This window comes from Canis aureus, chromosome 9 (assembly GCF_053574225.1).
Source record: "Canis aureus isolate CA01 chromosome 9, VMU_Caureus_v.1.0, whole genome shotgun sequence".
Taxonomy (NCBI): domain Eukaryota; kingdom Metazoa; phylum Chordata; class Mammalia; order Carnivora; family Canidae; genus Canis; species Canis aureus.
In genome coordinates, this window is record NC_135619.1 from 32,214,931 (window position 1) to 32,241,908 (window position 26,978).

A 26,978-nucleotide genomic window follows, 5' to 3' on the forward strand; every position below is an offset into this window, starting at 1 on the left:
CAAGTGTTACCTATTATAATTATTCTCTGAAATTAATTTAACTTGAGTTTGAAAGCAGATAAAATAATTATAGCCACAAAAAGATGAATACAAAGCACCAAAAAGAATTAGGATGACCTTGGGAAATGAAGTAAACCTGGCTGACTCTTGGTTACTTCATCTATAAAATGAGATTCTATAATCCACTGAAGGAACATTTGTGAAATGTCCAACAATACTCCTGTAATAGTCTTATACTATTCTGTCTTTTAAAGAAGAAAAAAAATATTTGTTGAAACACACGTCCACATGTTTCTCCAGAGGAGAACTGGATTAATGAATAAGTATGTTTCCATGTCCAAATACATCTTTTAACAATGTGAATGTGATTTGCAGTTTAAAGTCATTATAATTTGTTTATTTGTTTATAAAGAAAAATCACTAAATCCATCAGGATTTTCTAAATGAAAATGACACATACTTAAAACAGTTTTCTTCATAGATGACATTCCAAATCTTCCAAGCATCTGGTCCCTTGTAACCTGTGTAGCGCTCAGGATTAAGGAGTAAATCTACATATTCAGCATCAGGAGACTGTATGTCTATAAAATAAAATGTTTCATTAAATATTTTCTGCAATTACCTTGAAAAACTAGTATAATAAACTAAATTCCACGATCCTAAGGCACCATAAATGTCACAGTGTATCCAAATTTTAAAAATAACCTTTTGGGGTGTCAGGGGTAGCTCAGTTGGTTGGATAGCTGCCTTTAGCTCAGGTCATGATCCTGCAGTCCTGGGATAGAGCCCCACATGGGGCTCCTTGCTCAGTGGGGAGCCTGCTTCTCCCTTTCCTCCCTCCTATCTGCTGTGCAGTCTCCCTCTCTTTCTCTTTCTCTTGCTCTCAAATAAAATCTTAAAAAAAAAAAAAAAAACCTTTTACAAGAAAGAAAAGAGGAAAACACAAACAGTCACATTAATGTACTCACTGGTTACAAAGCATCCTGCCTTTAAAAATGGTAAAAAAAAAAAATAGGAATACATGAATTTTAGAATTGAAAAAACATGGTAATTAAATTTTCATAAGCTATCCAGATGAAAAATATACTCTATATCTCCCTCCACATTAACCACAAGCGGCTCATCAATAACTAAGGTAAATGAAGATGTGTTACTACCAAATACTATTATCAAAAACTTCCTTCTTACATGACCACCATGAAGATCCACTACAAAGCTGTCCCAAAAGTATAATCCTAGACATGCAAAAAGTTATAAGCAGGATGATCCTTACATCAGCATTATTTATTAAAGAGAAAATCAGAAGCAACCCAACCATCCAATAGAGCAGAACACAGGCTCTGGAGCCAAAGTGCCTGGTTACAATCCAAGCCCTACTACTCATTCAGTGTCGAACCCAAGGCAAATTATATATGTTCTTTATGCATTGGTGCTGTCATTTATAAAATGGAGATAATACTCGGTGTTACTGTGAGACTTAAGTTTATACATGCAAAGTATTTAGAACAATGCTAAGAGTATGATACATATTAGCTAGTGATATTGTGATATATCTTAACACACCATGTTACAATCAACAAAACTGATAAGTACAAAGGCTATCTAATAAAATGAAAAATAAGCATTACAGAAAAGTCAATTACAGATAGAAATGAAAAACAACAAAAATTGGTGAGATATTAGTTTCTCATATGTTCTATAAATTTGTGTAATGTATTGTAACTTTGAAACAAAAAAAATGGCCCCTCATTCCCCAGGGGCTTTGGGAAATTATTCAATATACAGTAATACTATAAATTATTTAATGAGTAATTACTCATGTATAAAGCCTAACAACATGAACAAAAAAATGAAAAAGTGGGCAAAAATGGCCTCAAAGCAACCAAAGTAGATGACAAAAATCTGAGCACACAGGTGCTTATAAGAAGGCCCATCAAGCTCTCAACAGTACCTACTTCTTATTAAAAACACAATAAAAAAATATAAACAAGCTTGGTTATTTTTATCCCAATTGACAGTACATTAGAGACTTTTTAGGAATTTTTGCTTCTAAAAGTAGCACAGTGACAGCATCTAGAAATAACTGAGAGTCCATGCAGAAGCAGCAATTAAAATAATTAGAAAAAGTAGAAATAAAAACTTAGAAAAGGGACACATAGCGGGTTCAGTCAGTAGAACATGTGACTCCCAATCTTGGGGTTGTTAGTTTAAGCCCCACGTTGGGTGTAGAGATTATTTAAAGAAAAAAAAAAATTAAAACAAATTTACCTGGAATCCTCTGGTTCAAGAACAGAGATACTTCTGTTCATCTCAACTAATACTAAAAGTATTGCCAAAGTACAGCAAATTATGATACATTCATAAAAATAACCCTCATTTTAAAAACATGAGTAATGCTCAGCATCTAGTACTTTTAAGACAGAAAACTACCAAGAAATGACTAAAGTTTTTATATTATGTCTAATTAGACATAAATATTAGTTGACTCATAATTTTACTTATAACAAATACTTCATCTCACCTCAAATTTTTAATAAAAAATAATTAATATAACCATATTTTGCCAGATGACAAAAGCTCAAATTTCTAAATTAAAATTTATAAAATATCTTCTGTCTTCTACCTACCATTTATACACATTATATCTTTTTTATAAAGCTATCCTTTTTTTTCATCCTCCTGTAGCAGAAGAAACAAATATGAATGGATAAGTGATTCATCCAAGATAACAGAATTCCATCAGATAACAATTATTGATGTTCACTCCTTGCTACACAAACATAAGCAGATAGTTTCAAAAGCATACTTTGCTAAATGAAGTTAAAGCATTACTGTTCTTAACACTACAGAAAAACGCATGTTTTAAATTTAATTTCCTTTTTTTAATTAGAAAAATTATTTATTTCTGCTCCTTTCATACATCTTATTGTGCAGAAACAGTCTCACACATATCTGAATAATGTACTGTCACACTGTTTAAAGGCAAAGCACCATAGGTAAAGCTGATCAGAGTTCTCAGCTTATGGGATCTTGCTTCCTGATTTTACATTAATTTTTGAAAGTCAGAAATGTCATCTCCACAAAATGTTAAGGGGGCTGTAAGAAATAATCACTATATTCAATATTATAGTTGTGGAAATGGGAGTATACTTTCTTTAAGAAATGAAAAACTAAGAAGAAAATTCCACTAAATATCATTGGTGTGTCAGTACAGGTCAGCAGGAGAAATACTGTGAGAAGTTTGTCTCTGATACCAAGAAGACATTCTAGTTCAAGCTTTAATATGATTCCTATTTCTCACGAGATGCTTCTTTTCTGCTGCTTCACTCTTTTTCCATACTTCACATCAGAGGATTGGTTACAGCCTTTAAAACTTCATTAACAGGAGCAAATCCAATATCCACGGATTTCTTGTCAAAAGGCATTTTTTAACCCATCAGGTAGCCCAGCAGTTTCATTCTCATGAATACTCTAGCCATGAAAAAACTCAATAGGACACAGACGAATCCAATTAATAGAAGAAGAAATCTATTGAGTTTTGGAATGTTTGGTGCATTCGATTGGTCCAGGATTATGAAACCTAAACCTCCCATTGTAAACAGGAAGCTGGATGCAAGTCCTTCCATAATATATTGTCCATTTACTCTGTAGGCCAAGAAAGCTACTGGTCTCTGATGTCCATGTTCATCAGTCATAGAACAAACACTTGGAGGTTCAACAATAACATCATAAATTATTCCTCCAGTGATGAGGAAGTAAGACACCACTACCAAAGTAAGACACCACCACCGTCATGGCCGACGGCATGTGTACCAGGGCAGCTCCTTCAGCTTCAGGTTGGGGCATTCGAGCACTAAGAACGGGACGCGGTACAAGGTCTCCATGTTGTTGGCAGCAGGGGTTTCTCTCTCCTTAATTTTATTTCAATAGTAATGTTTAGGCCAAAGAATCTTTGTGGACAAGACAGTAAGGTTTAGAGGTTGGGAGATCATTTTATCCTCCCTCCTTTCCTAGTCTAAACCTTAGTGTAAGTCCACAACTCCTTATCCAACATCCCTGGGGTCAAATGTGTTTTGGAATTCAGAACTTTTCAGATTTCAGAAAAGTACTATAATATATGCAACATGTACTGAATATTACTCCAAGAGAAACTGGGGCAGCAACTCTTAATTATAATACCAAAAATACTTCTGTAGTGAAACATGTGCATACTCATACTAAATGAGTCTGTGCTAGACTTGGGAAAATATTCATTTTCAGATTTTAGAATTAGAAATAAAGGATTATAAATATTATTTGCCAAGGCATAATCATGTTTTACACTAAGGAAAGCATGTTTCTTTCTTTTTTTTTTTTTTTTTTCAAAATGAAACCACAGAGTTAAAAATAAGTACTTTCCCTTAGCCTTCCTCTTTTCAGGGGGAATTGCAGGATTTGTCTCTTGCTTGCAATTAAAATGATCTGTATCATTCTTTTTGCTAATTTTTTTTTAAAGATCATTAATCTGCTTCAAAAGAGCCACTGAAGGATACCAAAACTCAATTTGATTTGGGTTTGTTTAGCCAATTAAAAGGCTAACAATTCAACTTAGAAAAAGGAAGAATGGGAGAATCTATAAATCTGATTAAAGGGTTCTAATAGGTCCTTTAATTTGGATATGTAACAATCCAAGGCCAGTACAACAAAAGCAAGCTTTTGCAATCTAAATATCTACATTTGAACTCTTTATGCAAAATGCCTGTGTATATTACAAAATTTTATATATGTATATATGTTTATATATATATGTATGTTTATAAATATGTATATATGTATCTATGTTTACGTGTTTATATATGTATATGTGTGTGTATATATATATGTATATGTATGTATATATATATACACACACTACTAAGATACACAGGGGGTCAATTTTTTCCAGAAACTGAGGGTTTGGTTTTCTTTTTTTTTTTTTTTTTTTTTTAACTGCGGAAAAACGTATATAACGTAAAACTTACTATTTTAACCAGGTTTAAGAATACAATTCAGTGACATTAATTATATTCAGGACATTGTGCAACCATCACCACTGTTTCCAAACTTTTCTATGTTCTCAAACTGAAACTCTGTAACCATTAAAAATTAACACCCCATTCTCCCCTTCTGCTAACCTCTAGTTACTCTGTCTCTATCACCTTGCCTATTCCAGATATTTTATATAAATGGAATCATACAATGGTTGTCCTTTTGTGTCTGATTTCTTTTTTTAAAGATTGTATTTATTTATTAGAGAGAGAGAGAACCTGCACAAGCTGAAAAAGAGGAAGAGGGAGAAGCAGATGCCTGCTAAGCAGGGAGCCCAATGTGGGGCTTGATCCGGGGAGACGCTGGGATCATGACCTGAGCAGAAGGCAAACATTTAACTAACTGAGCTACCCAGGCACCCCCTGGCTTATTTCATTTAGCATAGTATTTCCAAGATTTATCCATGTTGCAGGATATATCAAAACTCTGTTTCTTTTTATGGCTAAATAATGTTCCCGTATATGTATTTATTATAGTCTGTTTATCCATTCATTTGTTGATGGATATTTGGGTCATTTCTACCTTTCAGCTATTGTGAATGATGCCACCATGAATATGGCTATACAAGTAAGTATCTGTTCCCCCACCTTCAATCTTTTTTGGCACATATTTAGGAGTTGAATTGTTAGGTAACATGGTAATTTTGTCTTTAACTTTTGAGGATCTTTAGAAATGGAGTTCCAGAAACTGTTTTAAAATATTTTTTTTCTTAGACCCAATTTTAAAATGCCCACAATAAAAAATGTTATTACCATCAGCTTCACAGAAGTTGTCTGAGGAATCATCATGCTTGGTCCACTGAAGAACAGCCTTCTGTGTTTCCTCACTTCAAATAACGAAAAAAGGTACCCTTTTTTAAAACATTTCACAAGAAAAAAAACAAATACTACTGCAAAAAAAATTAATTAACCTTAGAGATTCATCCACAGCTCCAAGTCGTTCAGCTTGTTCACATTCTTCAATGAGGTTATTGGCTACCTCAGAATACTAAAAGGAAAGGAGAATAAGCAGATTACAATTTAGTGCATTTTTAAGACTTTTTAAAAGAATTTCAGGGTGTTATTCTGTATGTTGGTAAATTGAACACCAATAAAAAATTAATTTATTAAAAAAAAAGAATTTCAAAATTATTCAAAGTTCTTTTAAGGGGCACCTGGGTGGCTCAGTTGGTTAAGCATCTGCCTTTGGCTCAGGTCGTGACCCCAGAATTCCTGGATAAAGCCCCATACTGGGCTCCCTGCTCAGCAGGGAGTCTGCTTCTCCCACTGCCCCTCACCCTGCTATTGCTCTCTCTCACTCACTCTCTCTGTCTCTCAAAAAAATGAATAAAATCTTTAAAAATAAAAAAGTTCTTTTATATCTATACTATTTCCTTAGCTTCAAAACTTAAAAAAAAAAAAAATCAACATCACTAAACATCTCCCCTGAAGCTAAAACAAAACAAAACAAAACAAACATAAAAGGCTTTGCTTTTGTTGTTGAACACATTTGCCACATGGTCACAAAATAAAGAATGTACTTCTGATAACTCATTACCAAGCTGTTCACCAAGAAAATCAAAGGTCTAAGGAATACTAGGCATCATGAGGTAATGTCCCACTTTTTTTTATTTTTCCATGCCAGTGTGGAGCACAACATAGGGCTTAAATTCACAACCCTGAGATCATGACCTGAGCTGAGATCAAGAGTCAGACGCTTAACTAACTGAGCCACCAAGGCACCCCAATGTTCCACTTTTCTAATGGCCTAATTGTAAGCATCAGTCAGTCTTCCCTTCCATAAGTAAGTGGTTGGACCAGATGATGTGTGCCCAGGTCTATCTCAACTCTATATGCCATGATTCTATATATGCTCTGGAACTCATCAAGTCTTATAAAAAAGTATTCCAATATCTTTAGGTGTTTAAAATATGTTCTTTAGCAATCACCTTTCTTCTCAATGTCTAAGACACACACACACACACACACACACACTATTCTGCTAGGCATGTGTCTGGCACAGGGGAAGTAAATGCAGATCCTAAGATTTCACAACACATTAGTCATCACCACCAAAGGGCTAAAAGATAACATCAGAAGCAGAAGGCACAGATTCAATCACTCAACAAATATTTATTGAGTGCTCTTATTGTTCTGATGACCACACTAACGACTGCCCAGCCTATGACACTTCTGAGGATAAAAGAGAACACTAAAACTGAGACAATTTTTTGAAATGTTTATTGAATAACAACTTTGTTTCGTTACATTGGTTGACCTATAAGGCAGCTCAATTTGAACACTATTTTCAAAAATAAAATTCTTTCTACATAATTATTAAGGGGTAAAGGGGATATGATATATTCAATCTACTCTCAAATGGTTCTGAAAATAATATATACATAGATATAGGATGATAACACAAATGAGGCATAATATTAAAAACTAGTGAATTGTACAGTACACAAGAGGTGTTTATACTAATCTTGCAACTTTTCTATAAGCTGTTAATTAGCTCAAAATAAAAAGTTAAAATACACATCAAAAAATGAACAAAATTTGGGATCCCTGGGTGGCGCAGAGGTTTAGCACCTGCCTTTGGCCCAGGGCACGATCCTGAAGACCCAGGATCGAATCCCAGGTCAGGCTCCCGGTGCATGGAGCCTGATTCTCTCTCTGCCTATGTCTCTGCCTCTCTCTCTCTCTCTCTGTGTGTGTGTGTGTGTGACTATCATAAAAAAAAAAAAAAAAAAAAAACAAAATTTGCTCAAAAAGCAACATATCTATATTTAAAAAAATTAAAATCCTTATCAGAATTATCTAAATATTAAAACAGAAGTTGGGACATCTGAGTGGCTCAGTGGTTGAGCATCTGCCTTTGCCTCAGGGTGTGATCCCGGGGTCTTGGGATTGAGTCCCACATCAGGCTCCCTGCATGGAGCCTGCTTCTCCTGCTGCCTATGTCTCTGCCTCTCTCTCTCTGTGTCTCTCATGAATAAATAAATAAAATCTTAAAAATAAATTAATTAAATAAAACAAGTTAACCATATTTTTTTTACTATTCTTAGTTTTTAACAATTTAATCAGTTTTGTTAAGTCACAAATGTCTTGATTTAAAGATTTTTTTTTAATTTATTCATTCATCAGCGACACAGAGGCAGAGACGTAGGCAGAGGAAGAAGCAGGCTCCACCCAGGGAGCCTGATGCAGGACTGGATCCCACGGCCCCAGGATCACAACCTGACCTGAAGGCTCAACCATTTAGCCACCCAGGTGCCCCAGAGGTCTTGATTTTAAATCATTGGCATTTTCCTGAGAAAAAAAAATTTTTTCTAATTTATCATTTTTAATTTTTTCATAAAACTGCTCATAATCTTCAAAGTTAATTTTTATGGCTAGTCAACTTGAAATCATTACCCTAGATTAACTCTTCTCTGTAGATACAATTTTTAATTGAGAAAAATATTCTCTCTACAGGTATAAATACGTGAAAATATTTTAAATCAAGTATTTTCACAAGGTCTATTCTTTTGCCTTCAAAGTATGTTTCTTCACTAAACATTTTAAGACAAAACTCATCAAATAATGTTTCTCTTTTTTGTTATTTTAAATGTTTTGCCAAATATAGATGCTACAAAATTATAAGCCTTATTTCATTCCATTTCAGATGAGAATTTAAATTTATCCAATTAAAAACAAGAGTTTCATCAAGAAGAGACTGGGACGCCTGGGTGGCTCAGTGGTTAAGTGTCTGCCTTTGGCTCAGCGTGTGATGCTGGGGTCCTGGGATGGAGCCCCACATCGGGCTCCCTGCATGGAGCCTGCTTTTCCCTCTGCCTGTGTCTCTGTCTCAAATAAATAAATAAATAAATAAATAAATAAATATCTTTAAAAAAAAAAAAAAGAAGAAGAAACTCTTCCTACAAGAGGAGATACTCCAAAAACAATTATAAAATCCCACAATTAAAGCTTAAATATTATTTGAACTTTCCCCACTTAATGTATTCAATCCCTCCCTAGCTTTTGTAGGAATAAATTTCGACATCTTTATTTTTTTTTTAATTTTTATTTATTTATGATAGTTACAGAGAGAGAGAGAGGCAGACACACAGGCAGAGAGAGGGAGAAGCAGGCTCCATACACCAGGAGCCCGACGTGGGACTCGATCCCAGGTCTCCGGGATCACGCCCTGGGCCAAAGGCAGGCGCCAAACCGCTGCGCCACCCAGGGATCCCGACATCTTTGTTTAAAAGCTTTGTTATAATAACTGCAATTTGCTAACCCTTCAAAAGCTAAGAACTTTTTTCTTTAAGCATTCCATTCATCGATACTTTGAATAATGACTTTCCACTGATTTTAAACATATTGCAATTGACATTTCGAGATCTCACATATTAAAAATTGGTTAATACCACTGAAGGACTCTTGGGTTGTTTCCAAAGGCTCAAATATTTATAAAATCTGATTGATGATGCACAGCTAAGAAAGTCTATGCTTCCTGTCTATACCAAAGTAATATTTATTCCAGGATTAGTTTCACCTCAAAAATTTTATGGTCATTAAGTGTCTATCTAAATATAAAAACCTGTATATTTTGACAATTACCACTTTTTTTAAAGATTTTATTTATTCATGACAGAGAGAGAGAAAGAGAGAGAAAGAGAGAGGCAGAGACACAGGCAGAGGGAGAAGCAGACTCCATGCAGGGAGCCTGACGTGGGACTAGATCCCAGGTCTCCAGGATCACACCTCAGACTGAAGGCGGCACTAAACCGCTAGGCCATCGGGGCTGCCCCAACAATTACCACTTCTTTTTAAGATGTATGTATTTATTTATTTATTTGAGAGAGAGCACAAGCAGGGGAGCAGCAGAGGGAGAAGGAGAAGCAGCTCCCATTGTTTAGGGAGCCTGATGTGGGACTCGATCCCAGAATCGAATGGGATGACACAAGCCAAAGGCAGACACCCAACCAACTGAGCCACCCAGGAGCCCCACCACTTCTATCTTATTTGGTAAAATATCACAGCATGTTTGGACACAATTATGAATTATATGTATATCTTTTTTTTTTAAGATTTTATTTTTAGATGATCTCTACACCAATGTGGGGCTTGAACACACAATCCCGAGATTAAGAGTCACATGCTCTACTATCTGAACCAGCCAGGTGCCCTTGAATTATGTATATATTAGCCAACTACAAATTCATTTCTGCTCCACAGATTTCTTGGTTTAATCAGAATTTTTTTTACCAAAATTTGTATATTATCACCACAAAACAAATATTTTGTCTTCAATTTTGAGCTTTAAATGAATTTATAATTGCATCGACAATGGGGACAAATGTTTTCCCTCAATAGAATGAAATTCCAAAAGTTTTGAGTCCATCAAATTAATTTTAAAAATCTAACAAATTTTGGAATTAAATGACTTTCTACTTAAAACAGCCAATAATGGCATCACTGAACTATGTGCAAAGTTCTGCCACTGAAGCCAATACATTAATAGCTATGACTTCATTCTTTGTATGCAAACAAGAAAACATGGAATCAAAATGAGCAAATTATTTTAGACCTATAGTGGAAAAAGTGAATAGTGGTTGCCCCAAGGGGAAAAAGAAATTGATTGGGATAGGGTATCAAGTGACTTTCCAGGGTAATGGTAATGTTCTCTCTATTGTAACAGAAGTATAGATTACACAGGGATATACATTTAGCAAATGCACACTTAAGATTTGTGCATCTTGGGACGCCTGGGTGGCTCAGCGGTTGAGCATCTGCCTGTGGCTCAGGGCATGATAGCGGGGTCCTGGGATCAAGCCCTGCATCGGGCTCCCTGCATGGAGCCTGCTTCTCCTTCTGCCTTTATCTCTGCCTCTCTCTCTCTCTCTGTCTCTCATGAATAAATAACTACAATCTTAAAAAAAAAAAAAAAAAAAAAGATTTTGTGCATCTCATTGTATGTTAATTTTATAAAAATACATTATAAGTAATACTGGACTCTACTTAATGATATACTTCTAGTTGTGTGTGTATGTTTGTGTGTGTGTGTGTGTGTGTGTGTATATATATATATATATATACACACACACAGTTGATGACACATTTAGGGCAATGTGTACTGATGCTTGCAATTTACTTTGAAGTACATCCAGAAAATAATCTTTTTACTGTATAACTAGAAAGATGGACAGATACATATATGATAATGTAAGTTTACAAAAATGTTAACAGTAGAATCCACCTGATGGTTATGCATGTTCACAGGAAAAGTCCTTCAACTTTGCTGTATATATGAAAATCTTCATAGTAACACCAGAAAATTTTAATTCAGAAGAGTTTAGTCTAAATGAAAAAATCACATATGCCAGAATGATATGTAAGTACACCACTGCAGCTATACATGTTTAGTTTTTTCAAAAAAAAGATTTTATTTATTTATTTATTTGAGAGGAAGAGAGAAAGAGAGAGAGTCCACCAAAGGGAGTAGGGAGTGAGGGAGAGAGAGAGCCTCAGATTCCCTGCTGAGCGTAGAGCCCGAGGTGCTGGATCTTACCACCTTGGGATCATGACAAAGCCAAAACCAAGAGCTAGATGCTTAACCAATTGTGCCACCCAAGTGCCCCAAGTTATCATTCTTTGACAGTTTTCTTAACCACTAATTTATGAAATAGATGCTTAGACTTTATCAGTAGATTTGCGTGTTCTGGTGTTCATACAGTCAGAGATAGTTCTATGGCCCTTGTGGATGGTAAATGATGACCTTTTGTGAAGGTTACATATCACCAATAACTGTTTGTCATCAGATTTCTAAATGTAATACTTTTTCATTAAGCATATATTTCGCTTTTTTCTTAGTTATCTTGGCCAATAGGATTCACTGTAAAAATATTTTTAATTACTGGCTTGCCTGGGTGGCTCAGTGGGTTAAACATCTACCTTCAGCTCAGGTCATGATCCCAGGGTCCTGGGATTGAGCCCATCGGGTTCCCCACTCAGCGGGAAGCCTGCTTCTCCTTCTCCCTCCGCCTGCCGCTGCCCCTGCTTATGCTCTCTCTTTCTTTCTCTGTGTCAAATATATAAATAAAATATTTTTAAAAAACGTTTTAAGTTACTAAATAGTAAAATAGTTTGTTGATTTATGCTATACAAAAAAGTATAAAACCAAAATAGGTTTTATATGCAGGATCGCTAACCATTTATTTCCCATATATATTTTTTTCATAAACCTGACCCATAATTTGCCAAGTTTAACATTGACCAGTCAAATGGCAGCCTGGAAGCTTAGGACATTCACAGGTATGACATAGGCCACAGCACAGTTGGCTGCTAACTCTAAAAGACCAGCAGGGAAGAATGTCCAATAATGTTCCCCCTACTTCCCAAGACTGTAAGGAGTCAGCAATCCCCAGATATTGTGTCTGCCGGCAATTATTTTATCAGCAAGTATTTTATTGCCCATTATATTTTCTTTGAAAAATCATTTATTTAGAAAAGGTCAGAAAAAGAAGTGTAAGTTATTATTGGTCATCTTAGTGTTAAGAACTCGTTAGTGTACATATGTCTTAAATAGAGGAGACAATAAGAGGAAGCTAGAAATACAAAGTATTTGGTCAATCAAATCCATCTTAACTTACTTTAATGCAACTATTAATATTTTATTTAAAAAATTTAAAACTCAGGACAAATGATAAATCATTCAGGATGCCAGAAAAACAGGCATAAACCAGTTCTGCCTCAGGTAAGCCTTGGCATATGGTCTCTTTATGTACTCTTGTTACTCTCTAAATGTTTTGGATTTTACTCCAAGAGAGATGGAACTCATAAGAAGATTTTCAACAAAAGAAAGATACAATCTGATTTCTTAAAAAAAAAAAAAAAAAAAAAAAAATCACTCTGGCTGCTGTCTTTAGAAGAGACAATAGGGATGCCTGGATGGCTCAGTGGTTGAGCCTTTGGCTCAGGTCATGATCCAGGGGTCCTGGGATTGAGTTCCACATCAGGCTCCCTGCATGGAGCCTGCTTCTCCCTCTGCCTGCCTCTCTCTCTGTGTGTCTCTCATGAATAGATAAATCTTAAAAAAAAAAAAAAAGAATGAGAGAGAGAAAATAGAGAGGCAAGGGCAGAAGTAGGCAGCCCATTTAAGAGGCTACCACAATAATCCAGGCAAAACTGATTATGGCTTTAAAGATTAAGATTCTGGGTATATTTTAAAACTCTGTAATCACAAATCGAATTTGGCCTACCAAAAAAGGCCTTGAAACAATTAACAATCCCCTAACAATTAGCATCCCCTAAAGCCCAGATTATAATCTCGAAACAACATTTCATGCTAAAAGAAGTAGGACTTCTTAGAAAAAAAGGTTATTTTCAAGAAATTAGAAAGAAAGGTACAAAATTAGCCTAGAAGATCTTTTTATAAGAAATCAAAAAGTCTACTAAGACTACTGGGATCTGGGCAGCCCTGGAGGCTCAGTGGTTTAGTGCCACCTTCAGCCCAGGGCGTGATACTGGAGACCCAGAATCAAGTCCCACGTCCGGCTCCCTGCATGGAGCCTGCTTCTCCCTCTGCCTGTGCCTGTGCCCCTCTCTCTGTCTCTCTCTCTCTCTCTCTTTCTCTCTCTCATGATTAAATAAATAAATTCTTAAAAAGAAAAAAAGATTACTGGGATCATCTCAAAAGGCCACAGTCACTAACTTAAAGGAGCTCCTAATGTATACAATGGAATATTACTCAGCCATTAGAACAACAAATACCCACCATTTGCTTCGACATGGATGGAACTGGAGGGTTATTACGCTGAGTGAAATAAGTCAATTGGAAAAGGACAAACATTATATGGTCTCATTCATTTGGGGAATATAAAAATTAGTGAAAGGGAATAAAGGGAAAGGAGAGAAAATGAGTGAAAATATCAGTGAGGGTGACAAAACATGAGAGACACCTAACTTTGGGAAACGAACAAGGGGTAGTGGAAAGGGAGGTGGGCAGGGGTTTGGGGTGACTGGGTTATGGGCACTGAGGGGGGCATTTGGCAGGATGAGCACTGGGTGTTATGCTAAATGTTGGCAAACTGAACTCCAATAATTAAATAATTAATTAATTAATTTTAAAAATTTAAAAATTTAAAAACATTTTTAAAAAAGAAGGAGCTCCTAGTGGCCAAAGGCAGAACAACTCAAGCATCAAAAGGAATTAAAAAATGACTACAATAGAGTCTCACATTAAAAAAGTCAAAACTCATAAATTCATAATAACATTTAAAAATGAAAACTCTTGGGGATCCCTGGGTGGCTGAGCGGGTTGGCACCTGCCTTTGGCCCAGGGCGCGATCCTGGAGTCCCGGGATCGAGTCCCATGTCGGGCTCCCTGCATGGAGCCTGCTTCTCCCTCTGCCTGTGTCTCTGCCTCTCTCTCTAGGTCTATCATGAATAAATAAATAAAATCTTTAAAAAATAAAATAAAATAAAAATAAATAAAAACTCTTGACTAAAGAGGACACTTGATGGGATAAGCACTGGGTGTTACACTATATGTTGGCAAACTGAATTTAAATTAAAAAATTAAAAAAGAAAAAGATTTTAAAAATAAAAAAAAATAAAACCTTTGAGGCATCTGCCTTCAACTCAGGTCATGATTCCAGGGTCATGGGATCCAGGCCCATATCAGGCTTCCTGCTTAGTGAGGAGTCTGCTTCTCCCTCTACCTCTCTCTCTGCTCATGCTGGCTCTCTTTCATTCAATCAATCAATAAATATAACCGAAACCTTATTGGGCAACTTTGGAGGTGCCAGGACTCCAAACTCATAATTAATCTGAAAACTAGTAAACAAAGGAAAAGAATGAAGCATTTATCTTGTCCATCCTGTATAAACTGTATTTCAGGGCATCCAGATAGTTGACAAGAAAAGGTCTTTAGAGAAATACAACAGATAATAAGTATAGAAAGAATGATATAATTAGAATATAAGCATTTTCAAAACTGAAAGAATGCAATAGGTAATGATCATCAAAGCTGCTAAAACTTTCAGGGAAAAAACGAGTAGGGAACTGTATAATGAACCTAATGACCAATCTTAATTTCATGAAAAAAAAAGAAAGCCAGACATTATGTGTCTTTTGATATGATGTAAGAGTAAGTATACAGCAACACTAATCAATATATATCAGAAAATGAATCTGAAAAGCTATAATATATAACCACCAGTTTACAGAATACAATGTGTTGAATGATGATGTGACAGGGATACAATCAGTGGAAAGTTCTCTAGGATAAGGACTCATTTCCTTCAACAGATAAGTTTGCAAAGAAAGAAAAAAGAAGAGGGAATGGACATAGGTTAAAGACTTAAGTGGAGCCTAGGTGGCTCAGCCGGTTAAGGTTAAGCATCTGCCTTCAGCTCAGGTAATGATCCTAGGGTCCTAGGATTGATCCCCGCATCATGCTCCCTGCTCCAGGCGGGAGTCTCCTCCTCTCTCCTGCTTATACTCTATCTCTGTCTCTCTCTCAAATGAATAAATAAATATAAATTAATTAATTAACTAATTAATTAATTCTTTTTTAAAAGGGACACCTGGGTGGCTTAGCGGTTGAGCACCTGCCTTTGGTCCAGGGAATGATCCTGGATTCCCAGGATTGAGTCCCGCATCAGGCTCCCTGCAAGGAGCCTGCTTCTCCCTCTGCTTGTGTCTCTTCCTCTCTCTCTGTCTCTCATGAATAAATAAATTAAATCTTAAAAAAAAAAGAGACAGACAGACAGACAGAAATACACAAGCAGTGCCAGAAAATAAGGAAAGGAGGGGAGTGGAGTCATACCTGGCAAGGGAAATGAAATTTATGAATTTTTTTGTTAAGATAATAGACACATTAGTAAGTATGTGTATATACCTTGTAGCTTGCAGATTTAATTCCATCAGGAACTTCATCCTAAAAAAGAAAAAAATGTTTTTATCAGACATTTATTCTATGTTCTGAAAAAAACTTTTAAGTGTCTATGATTTATGAGATTATTTTTATTTTTTTAAGTTTATTTTATTTATTTAAGTAATCTCTATACCCAGTGTGGTGCTCTAACTCATGACCCCAAGATTAAGAGTCACATGCTCTTCCAAACTGAGCCAGCCCGGCGCCCCTATGAGATTACTTTTAAACTGAAATAGTCAGTTTTTATACTATTTCTTAAAAGTAAACAAAAACCCAACAAATTATTCTCTAGGTTGCTGTTCATATATTTTAATACCTCATAATAGCACAGAAATGTAAAAATAGTTACTCCCTTTGATGTTCAAATTGTCCCACACTGGCCACTAGGGGACCCATAAAGTGCTGACTTGTTATCTGCACCTGTCTCCTATTGATATGACCTCAGTAATCTTTAGCAGCATTTTCCATTTTCTTTTATGACAAGATACTCCAGGCTCACCGTGTATATTTCTTGTTCCAGTCCTGGAATTGACTGTTTTTTAAGGAGCCCTAGTTCTTTTCAGAGGAAAATGGTACTGGTTTTAGTCATGTGTTGGCCACTAACCAACTATAGGACCTATCTGTATATCCTCAAAGTGATGCTGTGAATAGACACAATGATGTATGTACTCTATAAATTGCAGGACCCTATTCCAGTGCTAAGTCTATTTCTGAAATAGATAATACCTGCCCAAAGGGAATGATCCACACAGAGATAAACACTTTATTGTGTAACTTTCCAGAATTCTTTTTCTAAGACCAGATATTTAGAGGGTTTCTAATTTTTTCATATCATGCCAAATTTATAAACTAATTTCAGCAGAATCGACACCTTTACAATATTTATTACCGCTTTACAGTCATCTTTGAACATCTGTCCAATTATTTTAGTAAGTGAAAATCCTGGTGGACTAGTGGATGGGATTTAGGAGGACACATGACAAGATGAGCATAGGGTATTATATGCTGGCAAACTGAATTTAAATAAAAATTTTGTTTAAATCCTGGTGGAATTACTAGACCAAAAAATGTGGACCTTTTAAATTTTGTTGATACAGGGCAGCCCCGGTGGCGCAGCGGTTTAGTGCTGCCTGCAGCCCAGGACGTGATCCTGGAGACCCTGGATCGAGTCCCACGTCAGGCTCTTTGTATGATGCCTGCTTCTCCCTCTGCCTGTGTCTCTGCCTCTCTCTCTCTGTGTCTATCATGGATAAATAAATACAATCTTAAGAAAAAAAAAAAAAAGGAACTGCTTAAATTTTGTTGATACATATGCTGAACTGATCTCCAAAAGGATTTAACCACCAGAGTATTCATTTCTTATTTACAAACAGTGGATATTGTTATTTGTTTTCACATTGGTCAATTAATAATAGAGGGGAAAGAACATTGTTTCGACCCATCATAAAGGTAATAAATAATTGGCCTTTCAGTTTATAGAGTCCAGGCTGCGAGTTAAAGCCCCACGTTGGGCGTGTAGAGACTACTTAAAAATTAAATGTTTAGGGATGCCTGAGTTTATTAGTTAAGCATCTGACTCTTCATCTCAGCTGAGGTCTTAAATTTCAGGGTCATGAGCTCGAGCCCCCAAAAATAGAAATATTTTTTAAAAATTTCTTAAAATAATGATGAAATTCAAATTTTTAATAATTGTAAAAACACTTGCTTAGGTCTGACCAATATTAATAATGGCCCATTTAATGTATAAGTGCAATTAAATGCCTTTATTATCTACCATATTTTTAGCATGCTTAATAAGTCATAAATAAGTTATTGGTAAACTTGAATTTCTCTAACTACTATATACTACTAAATATAAATGCTAGAACTTAGGAAATAAAATGAAACATTTAAAATGATGATATCATTTTAATGATATTATCATAACAGGTTGTTTCACAAGTTAATTCTTGAATTTTCAAAAAGCTTTGTCTATGAGGATACGTTTAACTAAAGGCTTGATTTTCATTTAACTAATGATAAAATATCCACAAATACTATTTTACGTTAGCATTAATTCCATATGCTAGATAGGTCTATATAGCAATATTTACACATATCAAAAGAAACCACTCAAAATTATAGCACCACTTCATACCCATTGGGATGGCTAATTATCCAGAAAACAGAAAAGAGTGAATGTTAATGAGGATATAGAGAAATTGGAAACCTCGTGCATTGCTGGTGGGAATATAAAATGGTGCAGGTGCTGTGAAGACAGTATGATTTCCTCAAAAAATTAAACACAGAACAACCATATAATCCAGTAATTCTAATTCTGGGTGTATACCCAAAAGAACTGAAATTAGGAACACTAAAAAATACTTGTGCACCCGTATCCAGAGCAGCATTATACACAATGGCCAAAAGATGGGAATAACCCAAAAGCCAATCCATAGGAGAAGGAATAAATGAAATGCAGATACACATAAAATGCAGCATTATTCAGCCTTAAAAAGGAATATAATTCAAATACATGCTACTATGGATAAACCATGAAAATGCTGTTAAGGTAAACAAGCCAGACACAAAAGGACAAATGTTGTAATAATCCTCCTTATATGAGCTACCTAGGATAATCAAATTCATAGAGAAAGAAAATAGAATAGTGGTTGCCAAGGGCAAGAGGGATGGGTGAATGGGGAGTTATTGTTTAACGAACATGCAGTTTCAGTTTGTGATCAGGAAAAAAATTCTGCAACAGGATGGTGCTGATGGTTGCACAACAATGTGACTATACTTAATGCCAACAAACTGTACACTTAAAAATGGTTAAAATGGTAAATCTTGTTATATGTATTTTATCACAATAAAAAAGTAAAATACAAATATATGCTTTTAAATGGAAAAAAAAGGCTTCATTAAAAGTGTAAAATTCAGTTTTCAGAGTAAAATGCTTCAAATTTTAATGTCTGAGGATTCTTAAGTAAAACCAGGTGTTTAGGAGCACCTAGGTGGCTTAGATGATTAAGCGTCTACCTTCAACTCAGGTCATGATCCTGGGATCCTAGTATAGAGCCCCACATCAGGCTTCCTGCTCAGCGGGGAGTATGCTTCTCCCTTTTTCTCTGCCTCTCATTCATGCTCTCTCTCTTGCTCTCTATCTCAAATAAATAAATAAAATAAAATAAAAAAACAACAACAACAACAAAAAAAAAACAGGGCAGCCCGGTGGCTCAGCGGTTTAGCACCGCCTTCGGCCCAGGGTATGATCCTGGAGACCCGAGATCGAGTCCCACGTCAGGCTCCCTGCATGGAGCCAGCTTCTCCCTCTGCCTGTGTCTCTGCCTGTCTCTCTCTGTGTGTGTCTCTCTCATGAATAAATAAATAAAATCTTAAAAAAAAAAAAAAAAACAGGTGTTTAGTCCAACCCCTTCCCACCCAAGGAAAACAATATACCTGTGGATAAAGGAGAGATTTTGCTTACACTTCCATTAATTTCATTTCGTTCTACTATAAACACAACTTTGAGTAAGAAATAGGAAGAAAAACATCAAGCCAAAAGAACTGTTAATCTCACAAGTAAATCAAGGATTGTATTTATCACAAAATTTAAATTCTTTTATTATGAAGGCAGAATAATTCAAAACAGGTTTTACGTTAGTAAGTTTAGGTTTTGTTTTTGTTTTTGTTTTGTTTGTTTGTTTGTTTGTTAAAGATTTGAGAGAGAGTAGGGGAAGGGAAAAGGAGAGAAAGAATCTCTAGCAGACTCCCTAATGAGTGTGGAGCCCGACTCAGGGCTCAATCCAAGGACCACAAGATTGTGACCTGAGCCAAAGCAAGAGCTGGATGCTTAACCAACTGAACCACCCAGGCACCCCAAGTTTAGGCTTTTAATCTGTAAATATTAAACAACATTATATTTAACCTAAGGACTGAAATGTTATTTTAGTTGTGTTGCCCCTTTTTAAAAAGTGCAATTATTTGAAAAAAGATGTAACAGATCTTAAATGTATACGTGGTTCTTACCGATTGACAAGGCTTGACAGCACAGTCTCTTCGCCCACACTGGCTAATATCATTCCAGAAAGGACATGGTCTCTTCAGGTTTACCTATAGGATAATAGAAAAGGTTATAAAAGTAAGAATCTTGAGATTATTATTGACATGTGTTCAATTACAATGTTATAACCTGGTCATGCTATTAGTTGCAGTTTTTCTTTTTCTTCCATTTCCCAGCTGCCAAGTTCCAGTGATTGTATCTATGTGTACCTTATATAAGTAAATTGGTAGACTTGGTTAGAAAGACACAGACTGGGATGCCAGAGTGGCTCAGCGGTTGAGCGTCTGCCTTCGACCCAGGGAGTGATCCTGGGGTCCCGGGATCAAGTCCCACATCGGGCTCCCTGCATGAAGCCTGCTTCTCTCTCTGCCTGTGTCTCTGTCTCTCTTTCTTTCTGTGTCTCTCATGAATAAATAAAATCTTAAAAAAAAAAAAGACACAGACTGCTACTAAACAGACTCCAAACAGAGGGCAACTAGGAGACAAAGTAGCTGATATCACCACTGCTGAAATGATATTCATTTTTAGCAAGTAGCAGACAATTGTGAACTTAGATGATAATTACATATTCCAGTAATTAGATTTTTCTAAACTCCTTCTGTAGTTATCTCAAGATAAAATATCACAAGTGACCAGTTAAAATAATACAGGTCAGAATAAAGTCATGCTTTTCAAAAAACTTAATTATTTAACAGGAGTCAATCTAATATTTTAGAGAAGTATGAACTAGCAATTTTGATAACAATATAATAACTTCTGTTCTGACTTCAATTTAAACAAGTTTCCAACGCCACAGTGCAAAACTGACTTGTTGAAACTGAAAGTATCCAATGGATGGTTTCAGACTTATATTCTTCACTCTTGTAAACTGAATTTTAAATAATGGCCACAATTTTGAAGCTCAACAATTCCTAAGAAAATGTAATTATCCATTTAAACTTTAAGTATTCTTGTGCAAAAAAATTTAAAATAAAAATACCTTGTAATATCTGAAGTAGTCACTTTCAAGAAGTTTTTGTAGTCTTGGGAAAAGCCTGTAGTTATTAAATCTATCGATGGTTTCAACATCACAGGTACAATCATCCAAGTAACCACTAACCTGTTACAAAGAAAATGAAATAACACATCAAAATATCTTAGGTACAACAGGGTTCTTTTTCCTTACAAGGTTATGACTCAACCAACTCTTATCCTCTCTCCTCTCCTCATAATTTTTGGAAATGGGGGGATCCCTGGGTGGCTCAGTGGTTTAGCACCTGCCTTCAGCCCAGGGCATGATCCTGGGGTCCTGGGATCGAGTCCCACGTCAGGCTCCCTGCATGGAGCCTGCTTCTCTCTCTCTCTCTCTCTCTCTCTCTCTCTCTCTCCCTGTCTCATGAATAAATAAATAAAATCTTTTAAAAATTAAAAATTAAAAAAAATAATTTTCGGAGATGGGGTATTACAGTAATCTAATAATGCTATTGCTCTTACTATATACCTGGAGGAATGCAGTGGCTGCTTTTTGTAGGGTGTACTAAGCTCATCATCACACATGTGCCCACACATATATGTAGTGAGTTGATACCCTGCAGCCACTCTGTAACTCCCCCCAGGCCTGACTAGGTGTAGGCATCTAATACAAACCAGGTCATGGTCCCTGCTCCAGGAATCTGGAATTGAGAAGAAGAAGAGATGGCTCTTCCTAAACAACTAAACACAGACCATATGCTAGCATGTGAACTGAGGAACACATGAGCCAGTCAGCAAGATTTTAAGATACACAGTGAAGCAGAGACAGGAGATGGATTCGGTTTTCCCGCTCCTACTTCTCCCCATCTTCCTTGAAGCCCCAGTTGCATTCCCATTCTTGGCTCTCCTAAGACTCCATATTCCTACAATTCAATTGTCAGTCTTCCCTTTTAGTATCCTACAAGATGTATAGTCTGGAGACAAGTTTAGTGAAGGTACAAAAAAAATACGGTATTTATAAGAGAAACAATAATAACTATAACAATCTAACTACTCCCAAATATTAGACCATGATAATTTGTCTAGGTTAGAATTGGTGCTTAGAAATCACTTATCAGGGATCCCTGGGTGGCGCAGCGGTTTGGCGCCTGCCTTTGGCCCAGGGCGTGATCCTGGAGACCCGGGATCGAATCCCACATCAGGCTCCCGGTGCATGGAGCCTGCTTCTCCCTCTGCCTGTGTCTCTGCGCCTCTCTCTCTCTCTCTGTGACTATCATAAATTAAAAAAAAAAAAAAAAAAAAAAAAAGAAATCACTTATCAGGGATCCCTGGGTGGCGCAGCGGTTTGGCGCCTGCCTTTGGCCCAGGGCACGATCCTGGAGACCGGGATCGAATCCCACATCAGGCTCTCGGTGCATGGAGCCTGCTTCTCCCTCTGCCTATGTCTCTGCCTCTCTCTCTCTGTGACTATCATAAATAAATAAAAATTAAAAAAAAAAAAAGAAAGAAATCACTTATCATTAGCAGCACAGATAGCAAATTGACCACAAAACCAATTCTGATCTTCAAATGCTTAAAAATAATTACAATCAGACAATGTTATCAGAAGTGAAACTAAAAGTCTCAGATGTTTATTTGGGGCTAGGCAAATACCTACAAAATTAATTATATATTGCTAACATGGTAATGCTGCAAGTAACAAATATGTCAAGATTTAAGAATAGTAACTAGATTTTTAAAAAAAATATGTATATAGGGCATGCTATAGAAAAGAGGTCCTTATACTTTGGTCTGAATATTTGCAATATAAACTACTTTGGATTACATTTTAGGGAGACTTGTCAAAAAATTTTTTTTCAAATCTACTGGTAAGTAAGCAAGTAATACTTCATTGAAATACCAAATGTAGGTGATTTCCCTCTGGAATACCTTCAGTACCTTTTAATTTTGAAATATTACAAAACAGTAATGTAAATTTTTCACCTAAGAGTGAATACTTTTGGATGATGAGAGATAATACTTTGGATGATGACAGCAATATCTAACAGCTAAGATTCTGTACCGATTTGCCTAGTCTTACTTGTTTTGGACTAATTCAGGTTCCAGAAATCTGATCTACATATTTTGTTACTATAATAACTACTTTCATTCCATATGCAAATTTTTCCTTATTTCCTGCTAAAAATTCTCTGAGTATACAATAATCTTTAGTTCCTAATTTGAGGTACTAACAAAACAAAAGTGCTTCTAAAGAACCTAGATGATTTGATTTTTTTTCACACCCCTTTTTTTCAAGCATTAAAAACAGAACTTCTAAGGATGTAAACTAGCTACTGTTTTTCCCCTTGGATACAAATCATTATACAAAGAAATAAGAGACACAAAGAATGCCAAGGCCAAAGGGATACATGCCAAATAGAGACATTAGGTCATAAGGAGAAACAAGCACACAAAAAAAACAAGAGAAAGGATTTGAAGCAATTATTTTTTCCCCCTTACGTATTTCATTTTAAGGTAAAAAAAATTCTATCTTTAAAATTCGAGTTCGGGAGCAGCCTGGGTGGCTCAGCGGTTTAGTGTCGCCTTCAGCCCAGGGCGTGATCCTGGAGACCCAGGATGGAGTCCCACGTCGGGCTCCCTGCATGGAGCCTGCTTCTCCCTCTGCCTGTGTCTCTGTCTCTGTCTCTCTCTCTCTCTCACTCTTTCTCTATCTCTCATGAATAAATACATAAAATCTTTTTAAAAAATTCAAAATTAAAATAAAATAAAATTCAAGTTCAGGCATCACCTCTTTTGGAAAGCTATCCCCTGGAGTACCACTCAACTCCTGCTGGCTTAACTGTCGCTCCTATGTGCTCCCATGACACTCCACATAACTCTTAGATACAAATTACCTCACTATATTGGATTTATCTATTTCAATTCCTCCCTCTAGAGTTTAAAATCCTTGAGAGCAAAATCATGTTCATTCATTTTGTATTCTTAGTCCTTAGCACTGTACTTCTAGACAGTACATAGTAGATGCTCAGTATTTATTTGTAGAACGGATATATGAACAAATGTTTCGATGAATGCTGTCCACGGTCACGCTCATTCACTGGAGACCAGCATCACAGTCTAATTATGACTATGAACTACCATGTCGGGATCCCTGAGTGGCGCAGCGGTTTGGCGCCTGCCTTTGGCCCGGGGCATGATCCTGGAGACCCGGGATTGAATCCCACGTCGGGCTCCCGGTGCATGGAGCCTGCTTCTCCCTCTGCCTGTGTCTCTGCCTCTCTGTCTCCCTCTGTGTGACTATCATGAATAAATAAATAAAATCTAAAAAAAAAAAAAAAAAAAAAGAACTACCATGTCACCTATGGTGCTTGGTGCTCAGTGCTCCAGACCACACGAGCCCAAGTGGCAGAAATGCACTCAGAACAAGGAAAGCAAACAGCAGAGGTAAATAACCCATTGTGTCCAATTTTTTACCAATCTATACACCTTAACTACAAAGGAAACTAGAGGAGGCTCCAGACCATAAAGGAATGCAAGATGCATTCAAAGCAGAAATAGCTGATAGCCCAGAGACCTCAAAGAGAGAACACAGGACAACCGTAGGCTTAAAAATCCTCAGACCTTTACCTTAGAAATTGAGTAGGAGGTACTTCCACCAACAACAAAATGTAGCAGGGCAGTTAAGTAGGTAGAGCAGGGATAGAGGAGTTTCAATAGATGCAGAGGGCCCAGCAAAGGAGAGACATGAATACACTTAGAAACCCAAGACATGTGACTGTTCAGATAAGCTTGCCAACCTAATCCCTGAAGAGAAGTCTAGCAGGTACAGATGCCAGACCTAGTTCTAGAAATTAGAGAACCAGCATGTTACCAGAACAGAGTCTCTGGAGAAGGCAAAAAGAAGAAATCCAGTTAACAGGCCCAGAGCAAAATCTTGGAAACAAAGCAAAGCCTAGTCTCTAAGACCAAACAATGGGTACTGATCTGGAACAAGAATGACTGGATACTACTGCAGCTTTGGGATGTGCTAAGGCTGCTTAAATCATTGCCACATTATCTCCTAGACTGAAACAGAATTCTGACCCTCCCATAGGAATACCAATTCTATTTAATGCGCCCCCCCCCCCCCAGCCCCACCACACACATACACAAAGTGCTTGATGCATGCTAAAACTTGAAGCTCGCTGCTCCAGGCAACAATCAGCCAAACTAATTTGGTAGGAGGCCAAACTAATAGGTGGCAAACAGAAGGCCCTTGCTGAGGGATGGTAGATAGAAGGACCAGGGAAGGCCTGACAGACATCTCCCAGTTTAAAGTCCAAGTCTCTAAAGAGCTGAAAAGCCTCTGAAGGCCTTCTACTGCAGCCTCCCAAGCACACAGCAATGCCCTCCTATGCACTCTCAAGAAGGATGCAGTGTGTAACGGTGGTTAGCATGCAGGCCCTGGGGTAAGGCCTTCTTGGGGTTGAATCCCATCGCTTCTACTTATTAGTTATTGGTCTTACCCAAGTATTTTTTAGCCCCTCTAAGCCTCAGTTTCCTATCTGAACACAAAATGGTAATACTAATAGTTCCCATCTTTAAGAGTTGATATCAAAATGAATTGGCACAGAATAAATGGCCAGTAAATGTTAATCAGTATCATTAACGTACCACTACTTAAATGTTTCTAGTGAAAGGAATCTTACTAGTCCCAAAGCAACCCACAACATTTTATTTGAGAGAGAGAGCGCGCGCGAGAGAGTAAATCACTCTCTCAAGTAGGGGGGTGGAGAGGCAGAGGGAGAGAGAATCTTAAGCAGGCTCTACGCCTGACTCAAGGCTCAATCTCACAACCCTGAGATCATGATAGGAGCTGAAATCGAGTCAGATGCTTAACCAACTGAGCCACCCAGGTGCCCCTATGTTTTGTTTTGTTTACAAAGGGAAAAAAAAGGCCCAGTTTGCAACTAAAATTTTTCAAAAATTTTACATCTGTAGCCTCAGTGGAACATAGAACTGGAGAGCCAACAGTCAGATGCAGAAGTAGTCTCAAACACTTTCTCCACGGACTCTGACTGGTTTGGACTAATTACCAAAATATAAAAGGCAAGAAAAGAAAATAACATAGGCCTGCTTGTTTACTATTTTCTGGTTACAGGTACTCTTTAATTTACAATGAAAGACAAAAAAACAAAACAAAACAAAACAAAAAACCAAAAAAAAACCCCACTTTCTAGTTTTCTTACATGCCAAAAACTTCCAGTCCTACCAGACTATCATTTTTTCCCAAAGCACTGTGAGAATATATTCCTCCTACCTGAAATATCTTTTAAAAGTGCTCAAACTGTTCCTTTTTTTGCAAAGACCTTTAGTTATGTTTAATTTTATAGTGGTTTGTGACTGTGAAAAAGAACATGAAAAGTACTCATTGAAAGAGCTGACTGAGACCTCTGTTAATGAGAGCATGGAAACACTGAAGATTCTATACTGGGTAGTTGGCACCACTCTAAGTGACATGGAGAGCTACAAGCTATTTCTGCTTTAAACCTTTAGTCTTTAGAACTTTAAATTATTGTTGTGACCCAAAGTGTAGTAACCAATGTAAAATATGCTTTGTTCCACACTCTTTGTTCAAAAGGGCCTGGAATGTATTAAGTGCTCAGAGTCAATGGACATCTCTCCAGTATAACCTGTTTCAAAGATTCCTCTGACTAAATTTTAATCCAGGCTTAGTTCCACCTACCACGCAACATATTATCAAGTGTTTCTTCTTCCATGGTCTGGCTACTCTGACTAACAAATAAAAACTATTTTTTAAATTGACTTACACAAGACATTAGACAAGTAAATCTGCTAAAAATCATGTATGCAGAGTGTATCTACAATGCACTACAAAAGAAAATTGATTTTGAAATAGCCATTTTGGATTATCTGAGTTACTTCCCTTTCATTAGCCTGATAGAAATTTACACCACTCAGATCTTGATTTGAGTTGATCTGAGTGTTATTAGCACTAGCCATATTAAGATTAATA

General features: G+C 36.6%; 1 protein-coding gene and 1 pseudogene across 2 annotated transcripts in view; both read right to left on the reverse strand.

Annotated features, from left to right (window-relative positions):
- Positions 1-26,978, reverse strand: part of ERO1A (endoplasmic reticulum oxidoreductase 1 alpha) — a 52,479-nt gene that overhangs the window by 21,118 nt on the left and 4,383 nt on the right. For both annotated transcript variants that reach the window (XM_077909307.1, XM_077909305.1), the window contains exons 2-7: positions 20,991-21,110; positions 19,978-20,061; positions 15,934-15,972; positions 5,978-6,054; positions 5,820-5,893; positions 461-581 (exon numbers count right to left, since the gene is read on the reverse strand). In XM_077909307.1, coding sequence (XP_077765433.1) covers positions 461-581; positions 5,820-5,893; positions 5,978-6,054; positions 15,934-15,972; positions 19,978-20,061; positions 20,991-21,110 — 515 coding nt within the window. The remainder of the gene's footprint in view (positions 1-460; positions 582-5,819; positions 5,894-5,977; positions 6,055-15,933; positions 15,973-19,977; positions 20,062-20,990; positions 21,111-26,978) is intronic.
- Positions 2,954-5,813, reverse strand: LOC144320592 (oligosaccharyltransferase complex subunit OSTC pseudogene; annotated as a pseudogene).